This window comes from Calonectris borealis, chromosome 2, assembly GCF_964195595.1.
Source record: "Calonectris borealis chromosome 2, bCalBor7.hap1.2, whole genome shotgun sequence".
In the NCBI taxonomy this organism is placed as follows: domain Eukaryota; kingdom Metazoa; phylum Chordata; class Aves; order Procellariiformes; family Procellariidae; genus Calonectris; species Calonectris borealis.
This window is the reverse complement of record NC_134313.1, coordinates 40235293-40263072: the sequence shown is the minus strand read 5'-3', so window position 1 is coordinate 40263072 and position 27780 is coordinate 40235293. Positions and strand designations below refer to the sequence as shown.

The following is a 27780-nucleotide window of genomic DNA, read 5'->3' as shown; positions in this document are numbered from 1 at the left end:
CTCACTCAGAAATGTGCCCTTCAAGAAATCTCAAACAATGCCACTTTTTATTTTTAAACCTCAGTAACTTCTAATACAATCTGGAGTTAAAGCAATTGCACAGTTATAAACACATTTATCAAACCTAGAAAAATGCTGCAGGTCTATCTTCTCTAGGATGTATCTTCAACAACCCTCACAGACATACCTGACAAGCATTTCTGCATGAAGGAATGAAGAAACACTGATGTCTTTAGGGTACAACCTTCATATTAAATACCTATTTGTAGAACTCACTCGGTACAGTGATACCTAGAAAAGCCAAGTTGTGCTTTGCTGGCGCAGTGCTGTAACAATTTTCATTCATTTCCCCTTTCAAAATGAATGATCTGAGAGGACAGAATATTTTACACTAGGTAGTACGTCTTGTACTACACAGAGGTTTGCAAAAAGAAAAGCCTAGGAGCTGTATTTAGGAATCATCAGTGGATTGCAGATCTTTATACTAATTTTGAATAATGTCCTAAGAATGTCAGAAGTACCACGGTTTTTTCTCACCTGATAAGAACTCGCTTAAGTTCGATGGTAGGTAAAACAGACTTGATCATTTCCTAAATTCAGAGGAGTTGTTCCATGCCAGTGCTGAATTACAGACTTTTTTTCCTTACAGAAATACCTTTCAAGATCAAGTAACAGAAAAATGCGGTATGCTGAATAAATAATATAAAAAATGAAAGCAATAGTTGTGAATTTGTGAGAAAAGTGTAAAAGTAAGCTGGAAAAAAATACCATGGACAGTCATTCAATATTAAAATAGATATATTCATTTTTATTGTGTCCTTGAAATACAAAATTCACTTAAGATGTTAGATTACTAAAATAATGAAGTTTCAATTTTCTTGCTCAGAAATTCACAATATACCTTATTCGATCTAAGAGCCTTAATGATGGATATTAACTATTAAAATAGAACCTAACCGTTGTTCATCTATATACAAAATGTCAGTTTGCACAATTAAGAGCAATTCACAATCTTTTGAACGTCAGAAAGTTCAATAACGATGAAATAAAAGATCATTTATAATTCTACCAGAGAAATTCACAGACCAGTAATTATTCATAAAAATAGCAACGCCAAAAATAGTGACATGCAACTGGCTTAGAAGCATAAACTAAAGAACAACTCTTACACGTTTTTATATTACCACATTAGGACATATTGGCAGAGATGTGAAAGTCTAATTTGCAAACAGGTACACATAGACTAGCATGGTCTTTTAAGTAATGTAACAGTTTAAAAAGTTTACAATAGCTTATAGCAGTACTGACTGCCAGCATGAAAATGGAGAACATACAATCTGTAAATTAAAATAAGAATAATAATTAAAAAATCACATTTTAGCATTCACATTAGTTGATGATGAATTCACTTTTCTTCTCAGGTGCTATGAAGGGCCGTACTGACTTAATAAACTTATTTTATATGAGAAAAAATGATTTTTTTTTTTTTTAAATGGCAGAAGATATTATCAATATAGCCATAGGCAGCAACAACTTACAGTCAGAGGCTGGTACTGACCAGCCGAGTCACATCTCAAACTGACCAGTGAGTGCACCATTTCACTAGAGGGCCAGCAGAGAAATTCAAGGGGCACCCGCGCACTCCTCCGGGCTGACCCTACGCCTGTCGGGTCAGCGGCTGAGACAAGCAGGCGTTGCTGGGCTTGCAGGGCAGACCCCCCTGCTGAAGTGGAGAGGAGGGACAGGGAAGCACAAGGTCTGACTGCCTCCCACCACTCACCCTTGCAGCACCACTGGCACCTGAACGCTTGAGAACAGTACTGCGGTTTCTGCTTAGATGATTTTGCCATCTTAGTGCCCCGGTGACAGACACTAAGAGCTGATCGGTCCTGGGTTCTGCGGCAGAGGAGGTCATCAAAAACCGTATTGCTCCCTATGTCATGAAACATGCTCTTCTCAGTGCAGCACGCTGCAGCCAGCTTGGCTCCAGCTGGGACCTCCAGGGATGGTGCACGCTCATCCCATCGTGCTGCCACGGCTTATTGACCAGGATACTGACACCGTGGGCCTTTCACTCCCTGCTCCACGGAGACCGAGTCACTCCTGGTCAGACCAGCTGCTGACTCTCAGTAAGTCACCTCCTCAGCTGCTGAGTACTTGGACCAGAAAGGCTTAACATTTCCTCTGTCCTGCTCTAGCACTCGTGACTTTACAGGGAGGTGAAGCTTACCTCCTCTGCAGCTGGGGTAAACTAAGGTAGTGATGCATTGCTTACCAGCAAAACTAAACCACCAGGAGCATGAGTTACCAGGGACACAGTTCCAGGACAAGCTGGGCAGGCCCAGCTTTAAGTTTGATTATTTTTGTCCCTGAGCAAAAAGAGCAACTAACTCTTATCCCAGCAAAATGTTATCCTCTTGAGTGGTGCATAGCATGCTCTCCAACCCCGATGCAAGGCCTCCAAGAGCCTTCACGGAGGTTTCCTGCAACACCTGGGAAAGATTCTGGCACTTTTATTCTTTTTTTAAAGGGAAGCATGCCCTATAGATTTAATTTGCTATTTTGGATACAATATCTAGCTCGTCTTTTAATTTCAAAATAGATACTAGAGATAAGCCTGGGGGCAGAACACCAATGTTTGAGGGACGGTGTGCTAGCGAGGTCCTTCGGTCTGCCGTCTCAGTGGAGGTAGGGGATGGAGATCCATGCGGCAGCAAAGACACAAGGGTTATGGATGTGTTGGAAACCACGGAAGAGCCTGAGAAAGAATGGTCACATAGGAATTAGGGCTTCTCCCCCCAAAAAGGTGACAGGATCAATAGCCCAGCTGAAGCGTATCTATACGAATGCATGCAGCATGGGCAACAAACAGGAGGAGCTGGAAGCCATTGTGCAGCAGGAAAACTATGACATAGTTGCCATCATGGAAACATGGTGGCATGAAGTGCTGCGCTGGATGGCTATAAAGTCTTCAGAAGGGATAGGCAAGGAAGGAAAGGCAGTGGGGTAGCCCTGTACCGCTGCAAAGTGTTTTGATTGTCTAGAGCTTAATGATGGTGACGATAGGGTTGAGTGTTTATGGGTAAGAATCAGGGGGAAGGCCAACAAGGCAGATATCATGGTGGGAGTCTGTTATAGACCACCCAACGAGGATGAAGAGGCAGATGAAATATTCTATAAGCAACTGCGAGAAGTCTCACAATCGCTAGCTCTTGTTCTCATGGGGGACTTTAACTTACCAGATGTGTGCTGGAAATACAATACAGTGGAGAGGAAACAGTCTAAGAGGTCCCTGGAGTGTGTGGAAGATGATAACTTCCCGACACAGCTGGTGAGTGAGCCAACTAGGGGAGGCGCCCGCTGGACCTACTGTTCACGACCAGAGAGGGGCTCGTGGGTGATGTGATGGTTGGAGGCCGTCTTGGGCACAGCAATCGAGTGTTCGATTCTTGGAGAAGTAAGGAGGGGGTCAGCAGAACTGCTGTCTTGGACTTGTGGAAGGCAGACTTTGGCCTGTTTAGGAGACCGGCTGACAGAGTCCCTTGGGAGGCAGTCCTGAAGGGCAAAGGAGTCAAGGAAGGCTGGACATTCTTCAAGAAGGAAATCTTAAAGGCGCAGGAGCAGGCTGTCCCCATGTGTTGAAAGACAAGCCGGCGGGGAAGACTGGCCTGGCTGAAGAGAGCTTTGGCAGGAATTCAGGAAAAAAAGGAGAGTTTAGGACCTTTGGAAGAAGGGGCAGGCAGCTCAGGAGGTCTGCAAAGATGTTGTGAGGTTATGCAGGGAGAAAATGAGAAGGGCCAAAGCCCAACTAGAAGTTAATCTGGCTACTGCCGAAAAAGACAATAAAAATGTTTCTATAAATACATTAGCAACAAAAGGAGGGCTAAGGAGAATCTCCATCCTTTATTGGATGCGGGGGGAAAATAATGACAAAGGATGAGGAAAAGGCTGAGGTACTTAATGCCTTCTTTGCCTCAGTCTTTAATAGTAAGAGCAGTTGTTCTCTGGGTACCCAGCCCCCTGAGCTGGAAGACTGGGACAGGGCGCACAATGAAGCCCCCATAATCCAAGGGGAAATGGTTAGCAATCTGCTACACCACTTAAGACACACACAAGTCTATGGGGCCGGATGGGATCAACCCAAGAGCTACTGAGGGAGCTGGCGAAAGTGCTCACCAAGCCACTTTCCATCATTTATCAGCAGTCCTGGCTAACCAGGGAGGTCCCGGTTGACTGGAGGTTAGCAAATGTGACGCCCATCTACAAGAATGGCCAGAAGGAGGATCCAGGGAACTACAGGTCTGTCAGTGTGACCTCCATGCCGGTGCAGGTTATGGAGCAGATCATCTTGAGTCCCATCACATGGCATGTATAGGACAACCGGTTGATCAGGCCCAGTCAGCATGGGTTCATGAAAGGCAGGTCCTGCTTGACCAACCTGATCTCCTTCTATGACCAGGTGACCCACTTAGTGGATGAGGGAAGGGCTGTGGATGTTGTCTACCTGAACTTTAGTAAAGCCTTTGACACCATTTCCCACAGCATTCTCCTGGAGAAACTCGCTGCTCATGGCTTGGGTAGCCGTACTTTTCGCTGGGTAAAAAACTGGCTGGATGGCCGGCCGCAAAGAGTTATGGTGGATGGAGTTAAATCCAGTTGGCGGCCAGTCACGAGCGGTGTTCCCCAGGACTCAGTATTGGGGCTGGTCCTGTTCAATATCTTTACCAATGATCTGGATGAGGGGATCGAGTGCTCCCTCAGTCAGTTTGCAGACAACACCAAGTTGGGCAGGAGTGTTGATCTGCTTGAGGGTAGGAAGGCTCTGCAGAGGGACCTGGACAGGCTGAATCAATGGGCTGAAGGCCAATTGTACGAGGTTCAACAAGACCAAGTGCCGGGTCCTGCACTTCGGCCACAACAACCCCAGGCAACGCTACAGGCTTGGGGAAGAGTGGCTGCAAAGCTGCCCGGCGGAAAAGGACCTGGGAGTGTTGGTCGACAGCCGGCTGAACATGAGAAATATCAGAAATAGTGTGGCCAGCAGGAGTAGGGAGGTGATCGTGCCCCTGTACTCGGCACTGGTGAGGCCGCACCTCGAATCCTGTGTTCAGTTTTGGGCCCCTCACTCCAAGAAGGACATTGAGGTGCTGCAGCGTGTCCAGAGAAGGGCAACGAAGCTGGTGAAGGGCCTGGAGCACAAGTCTTATGAGGAGTGGCTGAGGGAACGGGGGTTGTTTAGCCTGGAGAAGAGGAGGCTCAGGGGAGACCTTATCGCTCTCTACAACTACCTGAAAGGAGGTTGTAGCGAGGTGGGTGTTGGTCTCCCAAGTAACAAGCAATAGGATGAGAGGAAACGGCTTCAAGTTGCGCCAGGGGAGGTTTAGATTCGACATTAGGAAAAATTTCTTCACCAAAAGGGTTGTCAAGCATTGGAAGAGGCTGCCCAGGGAAGCGGTTGAGTCACCATCCCTGGAGGTATTTAAAAGACGTGTAGATGTGGCGCTTAGGGACATGGTTTAGTGGTGGACTTGGCAGTGCTAGATTAACTGTTGGACTTGATGATCTTAAAGGTCTTTTCCAACCTAAACAATTTTATGATGCTATGATTCTATGATTCTATGCGACTGATCAGCAATTAATCTGAAATCACTAATGTTTTTCATGTACTTTTGGCACAGTCCTATTATGTCTTACCAAATTATGCAGCAGCCTGTGATATTCTAATTCAAAATCCTAAAAATAGAACACAATTATTAAAAAAAAAGTCTGCTGTTTAAAACAAATACCTACTGTTATTTTCGCCGTTGCTTCAGGTTTGTTTCGAAGTTGGATGCCAAAGAAAGATTTATCATAACTGTGGCATGAGACATTTTACAGTTTATATTTAAGCAATAATGGAATACAGTCAACAGTATAATGATATCAATGTTTCCTCTCTCAATAAACCAGGCTCTAACGTCCAAACTGGATTGTGAGCTATGGCTGAGTACTGAATGGCTCCTACAGAGTAACTACAGCAGTAAGTAACTCGAGTACAAGAATCTCTCCATAAAAACAAATTTTATTCTGTGGCACAAAGCAATAATCAGCTTTTGCTGTTGATTAAATGTTGAAGCAAAGTTAAAGCATTTAATCAACTGCAAAGCCATTTAATGTAAGTGTACTCCAACACTGTAGACATTACTGATATTATATATGAAGAGAAAATGTTTATCCAATATATCTCACAAAAACACAATTTTCTCCTCGGAGGATTTGGAATGTGGCTGTGCCAATCTCTGAAAGCTTTTCTACTGATGCTGATGCTTATTTAGGGTATGTGCTTTACATGAATAACTAAACAGGTTTCTACACAAATAACAATAAATAATTCTAATCCTTAGTATGTACGTAGCAGTTTCCATCCATAGGCCATCAAGTGCTTTAGAGATGAGTAAAATTTCTAATTTTAGAAGACTTACTTACACTGGCACATCCCAAAGAGAGATGTTTTTTGGGAACACAAGGCAAGGCCCACAGACATGGCTACTCTCCCATCACAATTATCATCTTGGCAAATTGAGACTGGACAGCCATGAGAATCCTCATCGGTCTCTGAAGTGATGGCTGGGAAGAGAGACAGGGTCTAAAAATCTCAGATCCCATGCACTAGGAAATTCATTTTTGAAACAAGAGCTGGTCACCCAGTGAAACAGGTTGGGCAGCCAGTATACAGATAACTTCTGTGGCTGCCCAGGGTTTTCACTTGCTCAAATTTTGGCCCCAGGGAAAATGCAATTTGTAGATGGACAAGTCTGTTTCCAAACATAGGTCACACTACTCTGCCTATGCATAACTTAGGCACAGTAAAACACTATTAAAAAGTGGTTTTAGACACCACAGTTGCCCTTGAAGCCCTCTTCTTCTTTTGCCTTTTTGAAGAAACGAACAAACACAAGAAATGGTCAAAATAAACACACGGACGTGTTAATAGGAAAACAGTGAGACAAACAGAAGGTAATTTTTGAGATGATAGAATCATTTCAAACAGGCTCATATATTTTCTCCCTGAAGAATATACTTTTTTGGCTCAAAAGCCAAAATAGATAATTTAGGCTTGATCCAGAGCCTATTAAAATCAATAGAACCTCCCTTCTGACTTTAAATGACTGCAGAAAAAAATCACAGATTTTAATTTCTTTGCATTGCACCAAAAAAAAGAAAAAGAAGAATAGCAAAGCATTCACCCTCAGTACATAAAATTGAAGTCAGAAATGTGTTGCCAGTAAGACATTCTTGCAAATCATCCCCCACCACCCCACACAGCTGCCATCACATCTCCCAAATAAGGGCTAAGACATTCACGACCATGAAAGGAACAGAGTAAATAAGAAGTTAGAATAATAATCACTAAAGATTTTTTCACTCCCTAGAATTAATTTCCCCCTTTCTTGCTATTATGCTTCTATGAGCAGATGCAGAGATGCCTCCAGATGGTGGGTGTATGGGGCCTCCCAATCTGACAAGGGGGAACCCCTGTGACAGAGGGCTGCTGAGCCCGTTTTCTATATAAATGGCCTGGATTCAGCTTGATGTCGTCCTCCCTGTAAATCCTACTCAACTCATGGCCAAGAAGAGTATGGGGGTCCATCCTGTAGGGAAGTTGGGCTATTTACTTGGCCAAACTCTTGTCATCTCACCTCGCTACTCGCAACTCAGGCAGGACAAATTGAGGTTGCATGTCTCTGCATCTGGTATCTATCTCCAGCCCAAGGGCTTTTCTCCTTAGAAACAAATAGGAAGGAGGTAAAAGCAGAGAGGGAAAAACAAACGTTTCAAAAAATACAAAGCGAAGTGATGAAACAGAGCAAACATGGAGATTAGTAGAAGGCATATAGGCAGACGCTCACTTTCTGAAGGACCTTAGCTTGTAACGAAAGGCAATATCAACGTCTGGCAGGAGGATACCAAGGCCCATACGACTGTTATCAAGTCTGACAGCTTTGTTTTCCACTAGTTCTACATCGAAATGAGCCAATAGTAAAAAAAGAAACATCTTCATCTCATTCATTGCGAGGAACCTCCCTGGACACATGCTGATCCCAGAGCCAAAGGGCATTAGGAAATACTTCAGTTTTCTTCCTGCCTTGTAGAACGTGGTTTTCTTCTTGCCATTCTCTATGTATCGATCGAACTTATACTCCTGAAAATAAAAGAGAAAGAGAGAGAGAGAGCGTGGTATCTAACAAGGCAGTTACATGAGTTGCTTTGTTTGCACAATAGTAACGCTTCTGAAACCCAGAAAATAAGATAAAGAGGAAGACAACGAGCTGACAGCTTCTCCTTTTTAGTTGGTTCCCTCAATTTTCATTAACTCACATTATCTTCCCTGCAAAGAACACTTCTTAAATCCATTTACTTAGCTTAGTCCTTTTACATCAAGCTCCTTCAACTTCCACGTCTCATCCACTGACTGTCTGGCCTATATTGATTGTAATTAGATTTTGACCGCTTTGTAGCAGGGACAATGAACCTTAGTGGAAGGACAATTTTCTTGTAAAGCATCATACGCGCTCAGTGTGGTACGTACATCATGAATAAGGCTAATCTGCCAAATTCTCCAAATGCCTATGAATAAATTAATGCATTGCACTGATCTTGCTCTTGCAAGCTAGAGCAAAATCCATCCTTCTTTTGCACCCAGTGGTGCAGATTATTCGAAAACCAGACCGATGCTTTGCAGTCAATTTTCCCTTCAGTTGGAGATGGTTGCTGCTTAATTTGCTACATCTGACCTTCAAATGTTTTGCTCCGGAAGCGGTGTGCAAAGCAGGACAACCGCCAGTGATTGACCATTATAAAGAGGGTGCTTTCAAGTAAGGCTTGAGGTTGCACTTGTAACCTACATTCCATAAATTGAACATCTTTCTGACTATTTTCCAGTAGCAGGATCCCTGTTTAGAGATAATTCATGTTTTTGAATGAAGGAGATCTGGCATCCTCACTCAGTCAACAGCAAATTAACCACTTACAAAATCCTCCTGCATGCTTTGAATAAAAATGACAGACACTTCTTGCTTATGGTCACTCATTAGCATTTGTCCTGCTTTGCATACATCTGCTATAGCAGCAGCCATTTGGAGCTGGCTGGGAACAAGTCAGTCAGACAGAAACCAACCTCAACTGATTAAAAAAAGCCACACAATGAAAAATACACTGATACTGATCTACCCATTAGATTAAAGGCTCTGAAAACCATGCACTGCAAGTCTGGCTGTTAAGAAAAAGCAGTGGCAGGAGAGGTGGTCTATAAGAAAGGGAACAAGTACAAGGTGCACTGGAGGGGATGTAACTTTGGGTGCTGAAGAACAGGAGCTTGCTTCTCTAAATGGCAGATGCCTGGATTTTCCACAAAGATAAAGGTGATTATATGCATGTTTCCACTGACAAGTAATTCTTTTCAGTCTCTTTGAACACCCCAGCCAAAAGGAAGCATGCTATTTTTTTTTCCCGGTAAGTTATTGCTTCATTTGAAGAAGCACAGTAACAAATGAAAGCCCAGAATACCACTTCTTCCTTAAAAAAGATTCACTTCCTGAAATGTAAATCCTGCTGGTCTAAAAAAGCACTGCTAAATATGAACTGCCATAGCTTAAAAAACCAACCCAACCCAACCCAGAGCTCTTCACTTTGTTGGAACATTTCCACAAGGTGCACTCCTGGCGTCTGGAGCAATTAAGAACTGTGGTATTGAACACATAGACATACTGGGTCAAACCTTATGCTTTCTTTGTCATCTTAAGAGCCATCTGAGAGTTGTAATTGCTTTTAATAAAAAATAAATTGGTGTCTACGGAATTGGGAAAGCAGAAAACAAGCGTGAGACAGGAATGAAGCCAATGATAGTGACATCAAACTCAGGCTTGTGCTGCTGAAGCCCCGCGGGTTGGATAGTGTTTCCTTAAAAGCTAGTTCGCTGGCTAAATAAAGACTAATTTTTGACAATAAAGGAACTTTCAGCCACGGACAAGGCCTCCTTGGAAGAGACAGGGTGGCTGATGGCAAGGAAAAGGTGAAAATACTGAGCAAGAACAGGTGATGAAGTTCTGTGTGGATGGTCTGCTAAGAGTATTATGAAAATTGAGCACTCTCTTGTGATTGATATAAGTCTCTCTCTGTCACATCTCGTATTTAGCTTTGTTTGGGAAGCCACCATGTAGGGTTTCCTGCAGGGTTTCCTGATGTTTCACTCTATGGGATTTGCAGAGTTCATTTACTGAGCTCTACAACTAGCTGGGTTAGGGTTTAGGGGTTCTCTTATCCACTTTATGGAAAACTGACTTATTTATTTAGGCTTTGATGAGTGGAGAAAGAGGTCAACAATATATGCTTACACTTACACAATATGGTGCCAAAGCAGAAGATAGCTTGAACTTAAATTTATGTATCCAGGAGAAAAGCATTGCTACAAAATTATCTCGTCAAGCTGCCCGTTTTCCCAGGAAAGTTTTCCCTAAATACATGACAAGCTCAAGACTGCACCTTTCAAAAAATTCATTCTCCATCTCTATCTGATCCTCAGTAGTTATTGTTGAAAGCACACTGCATATTTTAAGAACCAAACAGAACAGTGATTTCCCCACTTTTCGAGAGGGCCCATGTGCTGAAATCAATGTACTGCAATGTGTGGATTGCTCATTCACTATCAAAAAGATAAAATATATGAACTAAAGCTGTACTGTGAAAGCTGAGCAGAGCTGATACTAAGCAGATATATTCAAGCAATGGAAATATGGTAATATATTCCGGCAATTATTGGATAAGGGAGGGGATCAGTTTCCACACTGACGCTTTTGGTCTAGGACCTAAACAAACAGATGGACTTTTGACAAATCAATAATGTTCTCCAAAATAAAGTGTTAAGAATAAAATGAGAAAAAGCTTATTTGTTAGTCGTGACTTTTTAAGTATAGAAATATTAATCAACTATTTGCCAATATATGGATTATTTTTTAAAACCCTCAGCGGGTTTTGTCTTCATTTTTGGGTGGGAACAGCCAGCAGAGCGCTCCTGGACGTCACTTCCATTTTCATGGCTCCAGTGTTCATCCCGGTACCTTACTGCTGCTCTGACTCGTGACACACTCCACACCTCCTCTCACCGAGGCTGGTGGAGTTCCTGCACAGCGAGATGCTGTCCCACACCAACACGGCACTTGAATCTCATCTTCCTCATATCCTTAAATTCCTGAAAGGGAGAGCCTCGGGGAGCAATGCCTCTAACGTGGGTTTTCTATAAACATGTGAAAAAACCCAATTCTTTGGCTCAAATGCCAAGGACGGAAATCAGCATGGCTGGGAGACAGCCATTTTCTTAGGAAAATGGGGATGAGGAATGGATCAGGTACGAGCTCTTGCCTCTCAGGCAGAGGAGGCATTTAACAGCCTCAGCGTGCACCCTCGCTCTTCCTCCGTGGCACCCTGGGCTGGGGACAGCAATCCGGGGGAGCAACCTAGCTGAGACGAGGACTATTCAATTTGCATGCAGGTGGTGAACTTCTGAAGCCGTATTAAGGCTGAGGCAGGGTGGATTAATTTCGAGTCTTTGATATTCATTAACTCGAGCGTCAGAGAAAAATACAAGGAGATGACACAATTACCCTCCGAGCTTCGCTGCAGAGCAACAGCTTTACAGTCTCAAGTTCACAACACTCTACTAATTGATCAAGAAGGGGTGAATCCCTACGAAGGGAGGTGAAAAAGCATAAGGCTCAAGTAAGACACTGCTATTATAGGGCTTCAGAGAGTCAATGATGCTTTGGGGGCATTTAGCTAAATGGCCCACATTATTTGCTATTTAAACCACCTTCTATTATTCAGCCCTCCTTGGGTATCAAATGATCCACTGCCAAACAAAACCCACATTTAGCCTAAAGTTTATGGTAGTCAATGTGCAATTGTCAATTCCTTTGAAAGCAGTCCAAGTCAGTCTCATCACCATATTTCTCTCTTCAGGCCATGAATCCTTTGACCTATAGGGCCCTAGAAAATACAGCTGAAAGTAGGAAGATTTGTTCCACAAGAAGGAACAACAGTATAAAAAAAACCCCCACAGATCACAAAAGGCTTGGCTGCTGCGATGTGCCTGGAGTAGGAAGAGTAGCACCAGCTGAATGTTTACCTTAGGATCTTCATAGACCTCAGGGTCCATGTGCAAAATCTGCGGGTAAAGGGCTATCCAGTCTCCTTTCCTCAAACCGACTTCTTGATTCCCTTCAAGCTTGAGAACAAAATCCTCCTGGCTGATGCGAATGTTCATGGAGGACGAGCACATTCGTAAACTCTCGTTTAAGGCACTCTCTGTGATTAAACAAAAGTGGAGGGGAGGGAAGCATCAGAAATATGGGAGATGATTGGAAGTTATACATGGCTACCACTGCTGAATCTCGACAGGTTTAGTGGGGCAGGCTAAAGGAAAAAAAAAGGAAAAAAAAACCACAAACCAAACATAAAGCAGAGACCAGGAGGAAGCAATAAACAACCCCACAGGGCTGGGGCGGGGAGCCACGACACTGAACCTCCCGATGTGATTCTCACTGATGGTGCTGAGAAATCCTGTCGGCTGTAGGCAGCACTGAGTTTTGGGTGGAAAGTCATTATTCAGGCACCACGTTGAAAACAACGCAATCAAAAGATGCGAACGCTTTATGCATTTACATATATTTTGGAGGCTGCAAGCAAATACCAGCGAAAGCATCCATGGAGCTATTTAGCTTGCCTTTCGAAAGCTGCTGGATGTAATGGCAGGACTGTATGTTAGAAAAAATCATTTCACTTGTTAATTCCACAGTCATTCTGAGGATTTTTAAATTTATTTATTTTCTTTTCAATGCGCTACGTTGCCAAATGATAAGTGTCTGTTATGGTCAGAGTGAATGAAAGCAATTCATTATTTGCCTGGTAATTTTAAGAGAGAAAGACACTTTTAATTGGTCAAGAGAAAATAAAACATAGTCCTTTCAGGCTTAGGGAAAGTAAGATTTCTGTCTCCACCACCACATCCTGGAAGGCTCCAGAATCTGAATGTCCTTGCTTTCCCAGTGGCCTTCACCTTTTGCTCCTAGCACGACAGATTTTATGGCTAATTTCCGGCAATTTATCCTGGCAGTTTGAGGAGGAATTCCTTTGGGAATAATATGCATAATTTGCATAAATCATTCTGATAGCATGTATATCAGCATGTAGCTCCTGTCTAGGGCTGCATCTCTCACTTTGTAATCAAAACTGACTATTTTTCCACCAGCGTGTATGGGCGCTGTTATATGTGACTTGATTCCTTCTAATCATCAGTGTGAAAAATAGCCTAAAATAGGGTTTCATTTGCACATAATAATCCATTGGCGTCTGCATTTATGTTCTGTGATATCAAATAAGCCTTCTCTAAGTGTTCACCAAGGCACTGTAACTGCTGCACCCAAAAGGTTAGTTTATTGGAGACAGTAGCTACCCAGTGTAGATGCCTCTGAAAAAAAATAATAACAAATATTCTTTCACTAAAAATTAAATCTGGTGCAGCATGCATAGCAAATAAAGTGGCCCTGGATGCTTTCTTGCAGGAGGTTTTTCCTTAAGCATGCATTTGTCTAAAGAAATGAGGCTGCGGTCAGCTTTGTGTGGCCAGCGCCGTGATTCAATGTGACGTACAGTGAGTCTGTGCATATTCTTTTGGACTGCCTTCGTTACTATAATCAGGCAGAGTCAAATCGGCTTGTTGGTGACGAAGCCAGAAAAGAACCCTGGTTCCAGAAGATGGCCTCTACTGCGGATAGCCACAAGGCACCTGACACGATAGATTTCAACTGGCAGCGCTCTGGCAACAAAACTTTACGCGGTAGAAAGAAAGGGTCCAGCCTCCGCTCCCAGACTGTCTTCAACCTGCGGAAAATGAAGCTGGTGACTCCACGCCGGTCCACCATTTGGAAATGGTGGTGACATAGGTAGCGACACCAGAAATCAAATGAGGAAGGGGGAAGGAAAAAACCAAAAGAAAAATAATTATTGAAGCACCGCTGCGAAATAGCAGGTTTACGTTTAAGCGCCCAAGCGATGCGGTCACATTCTATCGGCGGACACCCTCCCAGAAAACACGGCAGTCCCTGCCCGCTGCCGGATCCCAAATGACAATTGGGCAGCATATCTTATGCAGAAGTTAATCACAATAATGGAGCACAAAGTGTGGCTTAGCGGTCAGATCGTAAATGACAAATCTGTTTTACCTTCCAGTACCAGTTATGTGTGGAAGGCGAGCTTGGCTCTCGCTCTGAGCGATCATGCCGATAATCATTAGATGACAAAAGTAATGAGTCACATTATGATCAACAAAGGAGAATGGAGCTTATATGGCTTTGCAGGCTCGCATTAAAAAAATAGACAGTCAGCTTTCCACAAATGCTGGAGCTATACATTGAGAGGAATGACAACTGCACAATAAAACTGCAGCCTTTACTTGCAGTTGTCATAGTTCAGCAGACACCAGCCATCGCTGCTGACAGACCAGCTGGGTAGCTTGGGAGGCCTTCCATTCTGCACCGTGAGGTACAGTAAATTATCCAGCACGGTAGAGCAACATCTGTTTCTGTGCTTGTGCCGAACAAACAAGGCAATTTAAAGCATACCAAGGGATAACCAAGCAGCAAATGAACATGACCCTCATTTTTTCCCCCCTTCTTACACACATGAGATGCTAAACTTCACTGTGCGAGTGCTACATAAAGAAGCCAGGCTGTTGTTTGATAAGGTGTTGTCAGAGAGATTTTACATATTTTCGGGGGGGGGGGGGGGGAGAGAGATATCTCTCTCATAGTATTGTTATTCTTAGAATCCTCCCACTTCTCTCTTCGTTTCTCTTATACTAAAGCTAGCACTCAGCTTCCAATTCATTCTAGATTTTTTTTTAAAAACTGTTTCAATATACTTATAAATATTCAGTCTTTAAACCCTAATTTGCTATACTTAGTTCACATGCCTTCAAGCATTTGTCTTCCAATTTCCACTGAATAAATGCGTACTAATGAGAAATAGAGCAAGCTGCTGAGGCAAAGCTGGGTGACTTGAGCCTGGCCTGCCACCAGCTTGTGATAGGCAGGCAAATTGAGTTAAAATGAAAAGTCTTGTCAGCTGAAATACAACATGGTAGCCAAACAGCAAGCTGTCAATCATCCAGCCAAAACAAGGGACTGCAGGTAATAAAAGGTCATTGCGAATCATAAGTGCATTTGGCTTTCGTAGGCAAGTTAATTTTAATTAAACATGATCCCTATCTGTAAATGTTTTATAAAACTTATTGTGCATAATGGATTGTTAATTTTACACTAACACATAGCAGGTAATAGGGTACTATAATTATTAGAGTGTATTGTAGGAAAATAGCTATTGAGTATGCAAATATTTGGGGGGGGTCATTTACCCACAGGCATCACGGTGTGCCAACACAAACGATGACCTGAAACAAGTACATTTCCATCTTACTAAGAACTAAATGGTACTGCCCAGCCCATTCCAGGAAAATATATTCATTTCTCTCAATCCAACCAACAATTTTAATGCTTAGCATTTGTGTTACGACTACGCGCTCCGTATTAGCTGGTTTTGGGTTCCTACCCTTTCCTGTGTATGAAACAATTTTTCAAGCTGTGCTCTTTTCGCAGGAAATATCTGGGATTCAGCAGTGACCTGGGGCAAGAATACTTCACCAAATAAATGAATGGACTAATATTAAACAAACGAACTGACTAAACATGCCTAGCATTAAACATGCACTAAGCATATCTCTGCTTTACCCTTTGCATTTCCATTATAACCATAAAAACCGACAGACCATTCTCACGTGTCGTTTACCATATTAGCGCTCCGTTGTGAGCCATAACGACTAATAATGTATGTTACTCTGTGCACACAAATAGGCGCGTTTGGGTTTCTGGAAAAGTCTTACGTAGACAAAACGAAGTGTGCTGCCCCAGAAATGCCATCAGAAAAAAATAATCAGAGCCAAAATTTGCTAGTTTTGCTGTGGGTTGAAAGCTTTTTTTTTTAAAAAAATACAAAATCACATACCTGTGCTTTGAATTTAGAAGTAAATCAGGCCATGTTGTTCCCTAGACCCAAAGAATCTGACCATAATAACAAGGTTACTTCCTGAGAAAGGCTTTTTAGCAATTCTTGCTTGTTCTCCATAGCATGAGGAATCAAAAAAAAGGCTCTTGTTATAGTAGGCCAAAAAGAGGACGGAGAATCAGAGCACTTAAAACAGGAGAATGAGATGACAAGGTGATGAACATACAAGAACCCCACCTGGTCTGCCTTACTTGAGAGCAGGGGCACAAATCCCGGTTTTCTGTGCTCTGGGTTGGCACAGGGAGTGAGAGGGAAGAGGAGAAGCTCAGTCTCGGAGGCTGGGGTCAGCGAGGGCAAAGGCAGTGCTGGCCCACAGCCTTCCTGCGACATGGGATTTTTGGTGCGCAAGCAATGCAAATTGGGACCTTTGTCCCTCCTACACATTTATTAACAAAACATCCCTTCCCCCTTTCCACTGAAGCATGACTTTAATTCTCTTATGGCACAGATTTTTTTTCTATATTATTATTTTATGGGACAGTATCCAGCCCTTTATGACTTAAGTGCCAGAAGAATTGAAATCTAGCTTCTGTTCATACCACATTACGTTTAACGCGATTATAAAATTTAACAAAAGTGTTACAAGAATACTACAAAGTAGGATGTGGCACTTTCCTCTCAACACATAAATCAAATGTTACCAAGGTACTTCAAAATTTCAAGGAGCAGCAGAGGAATGACACAGTTAATGTTTTAAACTGTTCATACCATTTTGCACCAGATGGTTTTAGTGAAGTACATGCTTTTATTTTCCTTATTCCCACACTTCTGGGGTGCTTTGGTGTTTTTTTTTCTTTTTTTTTTCTTGCATTCCCATCTCAGTCTCTAAATACAAAATAAATTATCTCTTGATCTTCTTGATGCTCAGTAACCTTCCTTTTCTATTATTTTTTGGTGGATGCTAACTGATGTGAAGCAATTTTACTTGTATTCCTTAGAAGTACATTAAATGCTTAGAATGTCATGTTATTCTTTGGAAGTGTTCTTGTCATCAGATATCTTCCCTACTTCAAGAGCATCCTCCATCAGTTAGAGATACATCTGCACCAAAACAGCCGTGACTCCAAATGAAACCAACGTACTAGATTCATGCTACAGAAGATAAACATTAATGCTCTAACAAAAAGCAACCAGATCAATTTCGATTTTATATTTGTACTATGAGAAACAATTCAAGTTTGAACACAGGTTCTTGATACATGCCACATTGGGTAGTCCTGGAGAATGGCAGCTATTATACCCAAATCAAGCCTAGAGAGGGTACTGCTCCACCACCCTCCCGTGATGCAGCGTCTTTTAAGAGTGGAACATCAGTTCAGGCCATGAGCTACCAAAACATATAGACATGAGTTCAGTTTTAACAGAGGACTGGTTTCAATATTAAAAAATAGAGGAATATTGAACCTTTATGCTTTTATTCATCTGTGCTCTATCCTGCTAACTCTACCTACAGAGACTTTCAGATGCTTAAAGGTTAGGTTCCGACCCTCTACACCCTCTCTCCTTCCCTTGGGCTAATTTTAGCATTTATCTTGCCAGTGCCTGTGCACTAGCAAACGAAGTGAAACCATCAGCTGATGCTCTGAAGGCCTATCCAGCTCCTGAATCAAACTGCTTCTAACAGCAACTGGCAAAGGCCTCCCTCTGAAACACTGATCTAGAACTGGGAGATCTGTATCTCATTTAAAGCTCTCTTATTTTGCATCAAGGTACTTTTTTCAATACTGGAAACGCCATTTCTACTCTGTAAAGCTTTACCTTCTTATATTTTGTTCAGAGGCATTGCTCAACTGAAGCCCGCTTTAGAAGTCTTTTTGTTTTATTAAAGAGAGAAAAAGAAAGAAACTGCTTGTGAAAAAAATTACATTTGCAGTTTAAATACATTATCCCACTTTAATTTCAGAAAAGGGTCTTTCTTGGCAGTACCATACAGAAGTATTTGAAATGCATTAACACTTCGGCAGATGCTCAGAATCAAACAACTTAATAGGCATCAACTTTTTTTCAAATAATTGCAAAGCTTCGATTTAGCCTTTTGCATACCTTGCATAGTTAATTACCTAGGCTTTAATGTTTACATGCAATGAGAGTATCTACAGCTATAAACTACATAATTTATAATTGATGTAAATGGGTGTTATTATGTCAATTAGGCAGCTGTGTCCTCCACCTTCTCAGTAAACAGAAATGAGTGATAAACCCAGTTTGCTGGGAGAGCCCCTCTTTTCTTCCTAACAGATAAAAATAAATTACCTAGGTAGACCAGGTTGTCCAATTGTTCTCTGGTGAGGTGGATGTTATACGTGGGCCCTCTCTTTTGACCTGTTGACTGCAGCAAATGGTCAATCTCGTCACGCACTGCTGCAAGAGCTTCTGGGTGCCGCAGAAGATAATACATGGCCCAGAATGTAGCTGGAATCGTGTTTCCCACAGAGGCCCACAGGAAGGCAAAATGATGTGCTGGGAGAAAATAAGTGAAAAGGAAGATTAATAGCGTTTATTACACTGATTAGATTTGCAGTGTGCTAATTAAAAGATGTTAGGACACAGACCCAGCCAAGGATCAGTGAATGCTAATGAGGACCAATAGGCTTCTGAAGTCTAATTTTCTGCTTAATGAGAATAGTTTGAAATGTAATGTCGGGGGGGTGGGGGGGATAAGGGGAGGAAATGCAGCTCAGTTATAATCTTTCTCATTATCACCATTAAGTATCTTGTTTTACCACCTCAGCACAAAAAAAAAATCAATTATCATAGAGGGTTGTTTCAGAGTAAAACATTTTATCATTAGCCAATTAGAAAGAACATAAAAAAATTTCAAGGTCGCCATTTTGCCTTTTTATTTCAAAGGTCTATAGTAAATTATTTTATTTTAGACAAGCAATCATTCATAAGTTTCCTACCTGCTTTGTCATAATCTCCAAGCAGCTCATATTTCTCAAATATATCTTGTCTGGCTTGGACCACTTTTGACCCTCCCAGCCATTTTGTCATGTTCTGAAGTAAAAAATGATGTATAAGCTCCTTCCGAACCTTCTTGGTAGCTCCTAGCAACTCAATCGGTATGTTTGCAGCTAAATAGGGAAAGCTGGCATCGAACTTGATAAATTTGTCTCTGATTTCACTAATAACTTTGTGGCCATCTGCAGCAGGAACTCTTCCATATAGTGTTACAAAACTGGCTTCAAACATTACAGAGCAGCAGAATTTGTACATTTTTTCTGTTTCCCAATCTGTTGCTTGTGAGCATTTCCATTCAAATATATCCTGGAGATTTTTCATCATGTGGTCAGAAATGATATCCAAAGGCTTGCCTTGTAGATACTGGTAGATTCTGTGCAGGTTTTCCTTGAGATCAGGGAATTTTCCTTTCGACAAGGCTGGGTAGTCAAAAGTTTTGGAAGCCATTTTATCAGCGAATTCATGAAATTCAAGTTGCTTGCTATTTCGGATGACATAGACATATTGAAATGGGTCCATGATAAAGGTAATATATCTACCTGAATACAAGAAAAGAAAAAAATAGAGACACGTGCACTTTTATAATCTGGTGACACTTTCAGAAGTAATAACTGAAAATAAGACAATGTCTGGAAAAAAAGCACGCGGAAAATCCCTGAAGCAAAGATCTGTGAAGAAATCTGCAAAGCAAAAAAAAGAAAGAAAAAAGGAAGATGAAACAAGTTTTACTTAGATTCTCTTTGTCAGGATGCAGATTCCACCTGTGTACACTTTTATGGCTCTTCGAAAATCAGCATGAAGCCATTTCCATGTAGACTGATCTACTGGTTCTGCCAACAGTAGGGTGTGATCTCTGCAATTGTGGCACTCTGAAATAAATAATTTACTACTCTGGTATAATTCATGAAAATACAATGTGGACTCGTAGCAGCATTTGAAAATCGTAGCTTTTTACCAGCAGAAAGGGAGAAACACACACATTTCACCTGCATGGAGGAAAATGAAGGGGGGGGCTGGAGTGGAAAACATGCCTCCTAGGCCACTTTTCTTCAAGCAAGATGACACAGAAACTCAAAATCTGTCAGTTACGGCTTAACTGCACACTGCAACCCCCCAATATTTAAAGCCCCTCTCACATCTGTTTTTTTTCCTGAAGTTTTACTAACTTTTTGTTAAGAACGTGCTTAGCATCCGTAAAATGACTACCTCAAGATTTGATTTTGAAGCCATAGGTTACAAGGGAGTAAGGTACCATTTTTAACATGGGTGCCATTTTGGAGTAGGCACTGTCCTAGCGCTATCATCCACTGTGCCAGAGTGCACTGACAACTTCCCACCCTTCCCTCGGTACTCAGTGAGGTGACACAGCCGTACCTTCAGCTGCCTCTACAGAGGAACAGGACTGCATCAAGTTTGATGCTTTTTCGAGTTGCCCATGCCAGAAAAATCCTGCAATTTCTCCCTAAACTGTAAGTCAACTACTAAAGTTCGCATTTTGGCGAACTATCATGAATCAAAATGCTAACGCTCCCAAAGCTCAATTAACTCTTTATAGATGATTCCCATGTTAAGTCTAAATTTAAAGTTCTTGATTCTTAACTTGAATGGAAAGGTGCATTAGGGAAAAAGGGTACCCATTAAAATGTACACATCCTCTGTGAAATATCCCAGTTATAAACTCAGGAAAATAGCAAAGCTTCCAGCACTCACAGTCTAATTCTGTCTCACTAAAGGGACAAATCTCCTTTGATTTTAATGGGAACACTACATGCTTAACTGAGGACCAAATTTGGCTCTGTGACAGATGTCCTGAGATAAAGTAGTCACTACCACTAAAAATGTCAACAAGTATCCATGGTTACCATATAGTGATATTTGAATTATCATAGTTTTTCCATAGTCTGACTTGTATATATACACAGTGCTCTATGGTAAAGCTGGGCACGCCCTGGACTTCCTCTGCAATTACCAGCTGCCATAATTTCCCCCCCGATTACATCCACTGCAATCCCAGCGAACCAGTAAGGAAAGACAAGGGATAAGTCGAGACAGAATTTGACCCCCTTTTGTCAACAGTGTGTGAAGGTTTTTAAGATACTCTTAGAGTTTGCTTTACTGTAACATAACAAATCATAGATGTAAATTCCTTTTAAAAGAATACATATATGAAGAAACCGGCATGAAAAAGCGATCCTGAATTCCCAGTCCTCTTTTCTGACCATTTCTTCCTTCCAGACCAGAGGGGCTGTCAGGAATTTTTAGTCTCGACCTCTGTGGGATCTTTGTTAAGAGTCCTAGAATTGCACTCTCTTTCCAGCTTTCACCCACTGTCATGCTCTTTATTGAGGCTACCATCTTTGCGATCAAAGCTTGGAAAGAATGCCCATTGGAGCAATTTTTAATAAATAGATTTGGAGTGTTATTAACCCTAAAGATGAAAGCTGGCTTCCTAACTTTGCATTTACAGGGTAAACAATTTAAGTTAAGATTTTTAATTAATATTAATTTAAACCATCTGTCCACCATCTGCTTATTTCTGATGCAAAATATGAGTTTCTTTGTGATCTTTAATCAGACACTTAGCAAACGCACATCAATTCTTATCATTTTTAAGTAAGAAAATGATTTTCAGCAAATGAGTTTTCAGACAAACAAACTATTTCAGCAATAATTTTAAATCAAAATTCACGCAACACTAGCACGTACTTTGAAAAAAAAATCTCTGCAAAACAGAATATCACAGATCCTGATTTTTATTATTCTCATCAGGTTCCTGGTAGCAAAAAGTAAGTATGTACCAAAATATAATCCATTTTGTAGAATCAGTTCAGGCTCCAGACCACATCAATGCAAGTCAACAATATATATAAACACATAAAGCAAAATACTTTTGCTACCACATTTAGTAAAGGTCTATATAGTAAGAAGAGTGGAACCCCTCTACAACAAAGGCAGCTTGTTTACGTACCTCCCCGAGAATCTAACTTTGGATCTTTTAATTAGAAAAAGACTAAAATCTAGAGCTAATTAACTGCAGTTAGTAAGTTGTTGTTGTGAAAGTGGGTACGGGAGCCTTTAGCAATTACAGTCGTACTCGCACACAGATGCACTGTGCGACTGCACTGGTTACCCCAGTCTCTTCCATACAGGAACAGATTGCTAATTACAAAACCATGCCCCTCTACCATGAGCAGCAAACATCCGAACTGGAACAAACTTTCTCACCTCAAGTTATGATTTTAAATTTTTTAAGTGTCAATATGGTTCTTAATTTTGCTTTTTAAATCCTGACGTTGTCCCTGATGAGGTCTCTTCCCACTGATTGTCCCTGCTGGTGTCAGAGACCAATAAATGCAAATCTTTCCTGAAGCTACCAGTTAATATTCGGTATTTTAAAATGCAGCTTTCCCCCTCCCCTCCCATGCCTTTCCATTGCAGCTAATGCCAAGAACCACCTCTTAAAAGTAGCCTTTTCTGAAACCGAACCAAAATCTTGATGCTCATGAGTTTCCATCAGAGTACTGGTAAAGGTAAATGCCAGATCAGCCAAAAGTGGAGGCATATCACACACTCCACAAATCAGGAAGCCTTAAATATTGAAGGTATTTATACAGAAACCGCTGGGGACCAAGCCTTTCCTTGTTAGATTGTAAAAAAATCCTTCAACACAAAAAACTAAGTAGACATGTCCATACAGAAATGTCACACTCCAAATCCCAATAGTTTAAGTCACTGAGCTATTTTATTTAGTACCGTAGAAAAAAGACAAAATAAAAGAGGTATGCTTCTTTCTGTAAAAAGCCCTCTGATTTTTTTTTTAATATGGATATAGAGAATTCATATTTTCCCATCCAATCCTTCAATCTGCATGACACCCATGCTGCAAATAGCCTGGTTATCTCCCTTTAGTTTATACAGTCTTCTAGAAATAGAAGATTGATGTGGAAAATATGAAAATTGTCAACTTTGGTAAATCCGAGCACAGAAGCCAGTATTTGTATGATAGTTAAGAAATTACTCTAATAATGCATTCTGGAGCTTTTTAATGCTAATGATGAAAGACAAGCATTTCAGATGGCATCAAATGATGGATGTTATTTCAGTAAAGCTTGCAGCAGGCTTCAGCTTGGTAAGGAGTTAATGTAAATTACCTTTTGCCTAAGAGAGAAAAATGTGATATGTTACTGGAGGTGTATCATGATTTACAAGAAAAGAATGACTTAGCAGCAGTATTCGAAAAGGCGTGTGCTTAGTAAAAAAACCTAAGATTATTTTATTAAAAGTTGAGTTAGTCTCAGAGAGAGTGTTGTAAGGTTCGGTATCATTCCTAATAACTTGTCAGGAAAAGGAGACAAAGTTTAATCCTGGGAAATAATGACAAAACTGTTTCAAGCTCTTTAAGTTCTTACCTAGCCGTCTGCCTACGTTGCTGACCCTTAACAAGCAGAGAGGTTGGCTTGGGAAGTATGATCACCTCAACACCACAGACTCTCTCTCTCTCTCTGTCTTTCCCCTCCCTATTCTTTTCTTTTATCTTTTTTTTTTTTGAAGACTATCGCATTTACGTAATCGTCCTCTTATTAGGGAGATTCTGCTGAACTGCTGACAATGATGTACAGTGGTGCTTCGCCGGCGTGACGTTTGGGGAAAACGATTCTGCTGCACCACCACACAAAACCAATTAGAGAACTATTTTCTGCGACAGGTCAGGAATTTACATTGTTTCTCATAGAAAGATGTGCTTTTTAATTTCTTTATTAAGATGACATCCATGTCCCTTGCGACTTTAAGGGATGACAATCATTTGCTCATCACATGGGAAAGTACAATCAGCGAAATCGCATTACCGGTACGGGGCAACGCCAGAAACTCCAAGCATCGTTCCGCATTTTCCAAATGAACTAGTTTGAGAACCAATAATTAGAACAATATATATTGATAGAATTTTTTGACAGGACCTTTAGACACCCACCAGGGGGGTAAAGTAATGATAGTCCATATACAGCAGGCTACACTATGTTTGCCGAACGTATAAACATCATCTTTGTCAAATCAGTAAGACATATAGAAATTCTGTACGTCTTTGGATCAGGACATGATAGGAGGTACTAACTAGCTTCGGCTTCTTCCTTGACTTGTGGATGACAAACTGTTTCTCCGTAGTGAAGTCTTGATGGTCAGTATTTTTATACCGAAAAAAGAGAACTTGAAGTGGTATCTCTGATACGACAAATTCACAAAATCAAAGATTTCCCTGCATCAGGCTGAAATGATACCCAGAACTCACTCCATTTACCTCAGTCTCTATCAAGGAAGGCTTCCTCAAAATACCTGAACTCAGGGAGACAAGCTGAAATGGAATTTTGTTTACCATGCAAACAGAAATTCGTGAAACTAAATTACACTCGTAGATTGCTTAAACACACAAATCTCTAAACATAGTCTTGCATAAAATAATAAAGAGGTGAAAGAGAAATAAATATTTGATTAAACACAATAAGGATTCTTAAGTATGACTGTATCTGGTTTTATGAATGTATTAAGGTAGTCTCTGAATTATAATTATTAATATCTATTCGTAAGAAGCCACAACTGTATGCAGTGTGAATATACATTAACAATAAAAAAGATTGTATTTCAACAAAAGTTGGTCTTGTAATGTGTCAAACTCACTTTCAAGATGGAAAAAAATCTGAGCATACCAGTTTCCAAAGAAAAAACCCTGAATGAGTAAAAAACTCACACATTTAATAGCAGTAAAAATGCTCTTCCAAAGATAAAAAAGAACAGATTTGGTAAGAGGAAAAAAAAATTTTATTAATTAAACATACGGCTTGCAATTTAATTAATTGACTTTTGAAGAAAAAAATAATTTTTATTGCAAAATATTACTTATATGGAATTATAAAGCTAATGCTACTGCCATGAAATTACAAAGCAAACTTTATACTTTACATTTTTATTTGAAACTCCCTAAAAATACAGGAATAGCTAAAAACGAGATAGACTTAACTCTAAAGTTGATCATTTGAACACGGATATCAGCATGTAAAGGGGCAAAAGATCCATTACATCCACCTACACTAAGAAGAGTTTGCCTTTTTCTGAACAGAGGAAAATACTGAATTTTAAATTTATTTTAGTAAAAAGTACATCTGTGTGTGTGTATATATATATATGTAAATTTATATATTTAAGTTTCATTCAAGATTCCAGTTTCATTCTATGTTTTTCTTTTACAGCTAAGTGTCTACATGAACTCAAATGTTTGTATTCAAGCTAGTATAGTAATACAGCTATAAATACAGAAAGCAGCAAGGTTGTATCATATTTTATTATATTGTTATTTTCAGCAAGCATGATCAGAGTAAGAGGCTGGCAACGGGAAGTTTCTGTGTTCCAGTCCTGATTGTATCACTGAGTCAATGTGTCATTCATTCCCTTGTGTTCCTGTCAACCAGTTGTAAAATGTGTGAGAACATATTCTGCACTTTTTTTCTTAAGTGTTTTCTAAATTTAATCTGATATTTTTCTGTGCGGTGTCAAGATGATGTTAGTTCTCCCTTCTTTAGGAAAAAAAAAAACAATACACAATTAAATGTGCTGGCAAAATCTATGTTCATACATTACATGTCTACAAATTCTGTCAATATGCATATATACCTATAGCTGTATATAAATCCACATGCTCGTAATTATATCCTATGGATACTTATTATGCATACAATATATGTTAATTTAAGTAATTTTTGTTGGCCTAAGCTACACAAAGATGTTTTTGGTTAAGGAAGATACTAAACTAAACATTTGAATTAGTATTTAGCCTCACTGATGGAAAAAATCAAGAGAAATACTAAAATATTTCTCACCAGCAATATGTACAGTGAAAATATCTCCAAGTTTCTTTTGCTGATCCAGTAAGAATTTGAAAGCATCTTTTCTAAAAATCAAAGCCTTCCCAAGGTAAGGAATCCAGCCATTTATTAGCGGAGGCTCTCCAGTCTTCCTGTTAAACATAGAAAAAAAAATCATCAGGAATTAACTTCGGCATGAGAGCAACTCATCTTTGTATCTATTTATATATTACACTTAGACCCACCATCTACATATATAATTCTTGCAATGTATAATATGTCGTACAGAAAGTTCTTCAGATATGATGGCAGGTTAAATCTAATCACACCACTGAGCACAGAAGGCTCTGTGTGGTGATTAGGAAAAATAAGTGAGAGAAATTGAGATGCATTTAACTACAGGTCGTCCAGTTATTACCATCAAGTTACGAACGCAGAAAAATGACATTCGGTAGAAAATCTCCCAGCAAAGGGTCCTCTCATTTTCAATATTTGGCGTGTCAGAGGAAGATGTATCGGAAGGCAATTATGACAGATTTAGGTAAATAGGACGCTGACATACCACACAAAACAACTAGCCTTACAGATAACGTTTTAAGAATTTCCATTTACCAGCACACCGACCAGCTACCATTCTAACTAAATACTTTAAAATATAGAATAATAACAGAGGCTGAACATTTACCATAATAAATCTTAGTCTCCGTATGTTTATAGTCTCCTAAGCTAGAAATGTGTATGAACAGTTTAAGATGAAATTCTAGATAAAGATATTTGCATCCCAGCCTAAAAAAGCAGCCACGGTGTGTTAGTTATGTTTATGGAATAGTATAAAATACCTTTTAAGAATCTAGTAAGTTAAATTTTTCATTAAAAAGGAAGAAAGGTTCCCACACTGTCCTATTCCTGACTGCAAGTAAATGTCTTTCCTTCATGCTGGTCTTTAGTTGCTTGAATCTGATTTACAACAAAGAAACATAAAGCGTGCTTGCTCTGGAAAAGATTAAAACAAATATTCACAAACAACTCTGCTGCTACATCCCATCTGTGAAGGTGACTTATACTACATGCAGAACAACTCATTCTGATTAAACACAAGATATTTACTAGCTTGGATCTAATCAAAGATCAAGGGATCACAAGCTTTACTACTATCATACACAGCATGGATTTTTATGTAGCTGGATTAACCCTATCATAGTCACATTCTCCCTTGAACTGCTATAACAGAAATGGAAAAAAAAAAGGTCAACATGATCTGCTGCATTTAAAATTTTTATTTTCGTAATTAAAACTTTCTGAGCAGGAAATTACAAGGGATTTGGTCTCTTTAAAAAGTTGCTATAAATTTAATTTACAGATAAACAGATGTGGCCAAACTGAGTTGCATATCTCTATCTCTTTCTGTTTAACTGACTACTAATTCTGAATGTCAGTTTTCAAGAACATCTCTCTGTCCTCTGGAAAACCAGTAAACCTTCGGGTCCAAACCCGACCATCTCACAGGCGACACATATGCCCTGGTTTTTTTGTTTCTTTGGGTTTTGTGGCTTTGCGGTTTCGTTCGTTTGTTTTGTGGCGGGTTTTTTTTAATTGTGGAGAAGGCGGAGTGCCTCTTTTTTCAATACCCCCCATAAACCACTGCATTATCCATCCTCTAGCAGTCAGATAACAACACTATTTACTCAAGTGGTCCAGAAAACTTTGTTACGGCTAATTCTGTATTAAGTGAATACAAGAAAAGAACTAATCTGAGATTACAGGAGAGGGATCACCAGCCCTGGAAGCATAGCAGCCCACTCGATACCCTCAA

The 27780-nt window shown here is 40.4% G+C and overlaps 1 protein-coding gene and 1 long non-coding RNA gene across 2 annotated transcripts; both read right to left on the bottom strand.

Moving 5' to 3' along the window:
• Positions 1–780: 780 nt before the first annotated feature.
• Positions 781–19652, bottom strand: CYP7B1 (cytochrome P450 family 7 subfamily B member 1). The gene is made up of 4 exons (XM_075141765.1): positions 19056–19652; positions 18406–18612; positions 12161–12339; positions 781–8182 (listed from the first exon to the last, which is right to left on the bottom strand). The coding sequence occupies exons 1-4, from the start codon at positions 19630–19632 to the stop codon at positions 7886–7888; spliced, it is 1260 nt and encodes a 419-aa protein (XP_074997866.1). The 5' UTR covers positions 19633–19652; the 3' UTR covers positions 781–7885.
• Positions 19653–25429: 5777 nt separating this feature from the next.
• On the bottom strand, positions 25430–26020 carry LOC142078739 (uncharacterized). The gene is made up of 2 exons (XR_012672338.1): positions 25983–26020; positions 25430–25563 (listed from the first exon to the last, which is right to left on the bottom strand). It is a non-coding gene; the product is annotated as an uncharacterized LOC142078739 (long non-coding RNA).
• Between the last annotated feature and the right edge of the window lie 1760 nt (positions 26021–27780).

Bases quoted from the DNA above. Each gene is read 5' to 3' on its own strand.
- CYP7B1 (XM_075141765.1), bottom strand. From the start codon at position 19,632: ATGGACCCATTTCAATATGTCTATGTCATCCGAAATAGCAAGCAACTT. The intron at 12,340-18,405 runs GTAATTTATTTT...GTTTAATCACAG, and splicing joins GGACAACCTGGTCTACCTAG to AGAGTGCCTTAAACGAGAGT. The intron at 8,183-12,160 runs GTAAACATTCAG...TTTTATTTTCAG, and splicing joins AGGTCTATGAAGATCCTAAG to GAGTATAAGTTCGATCGATA.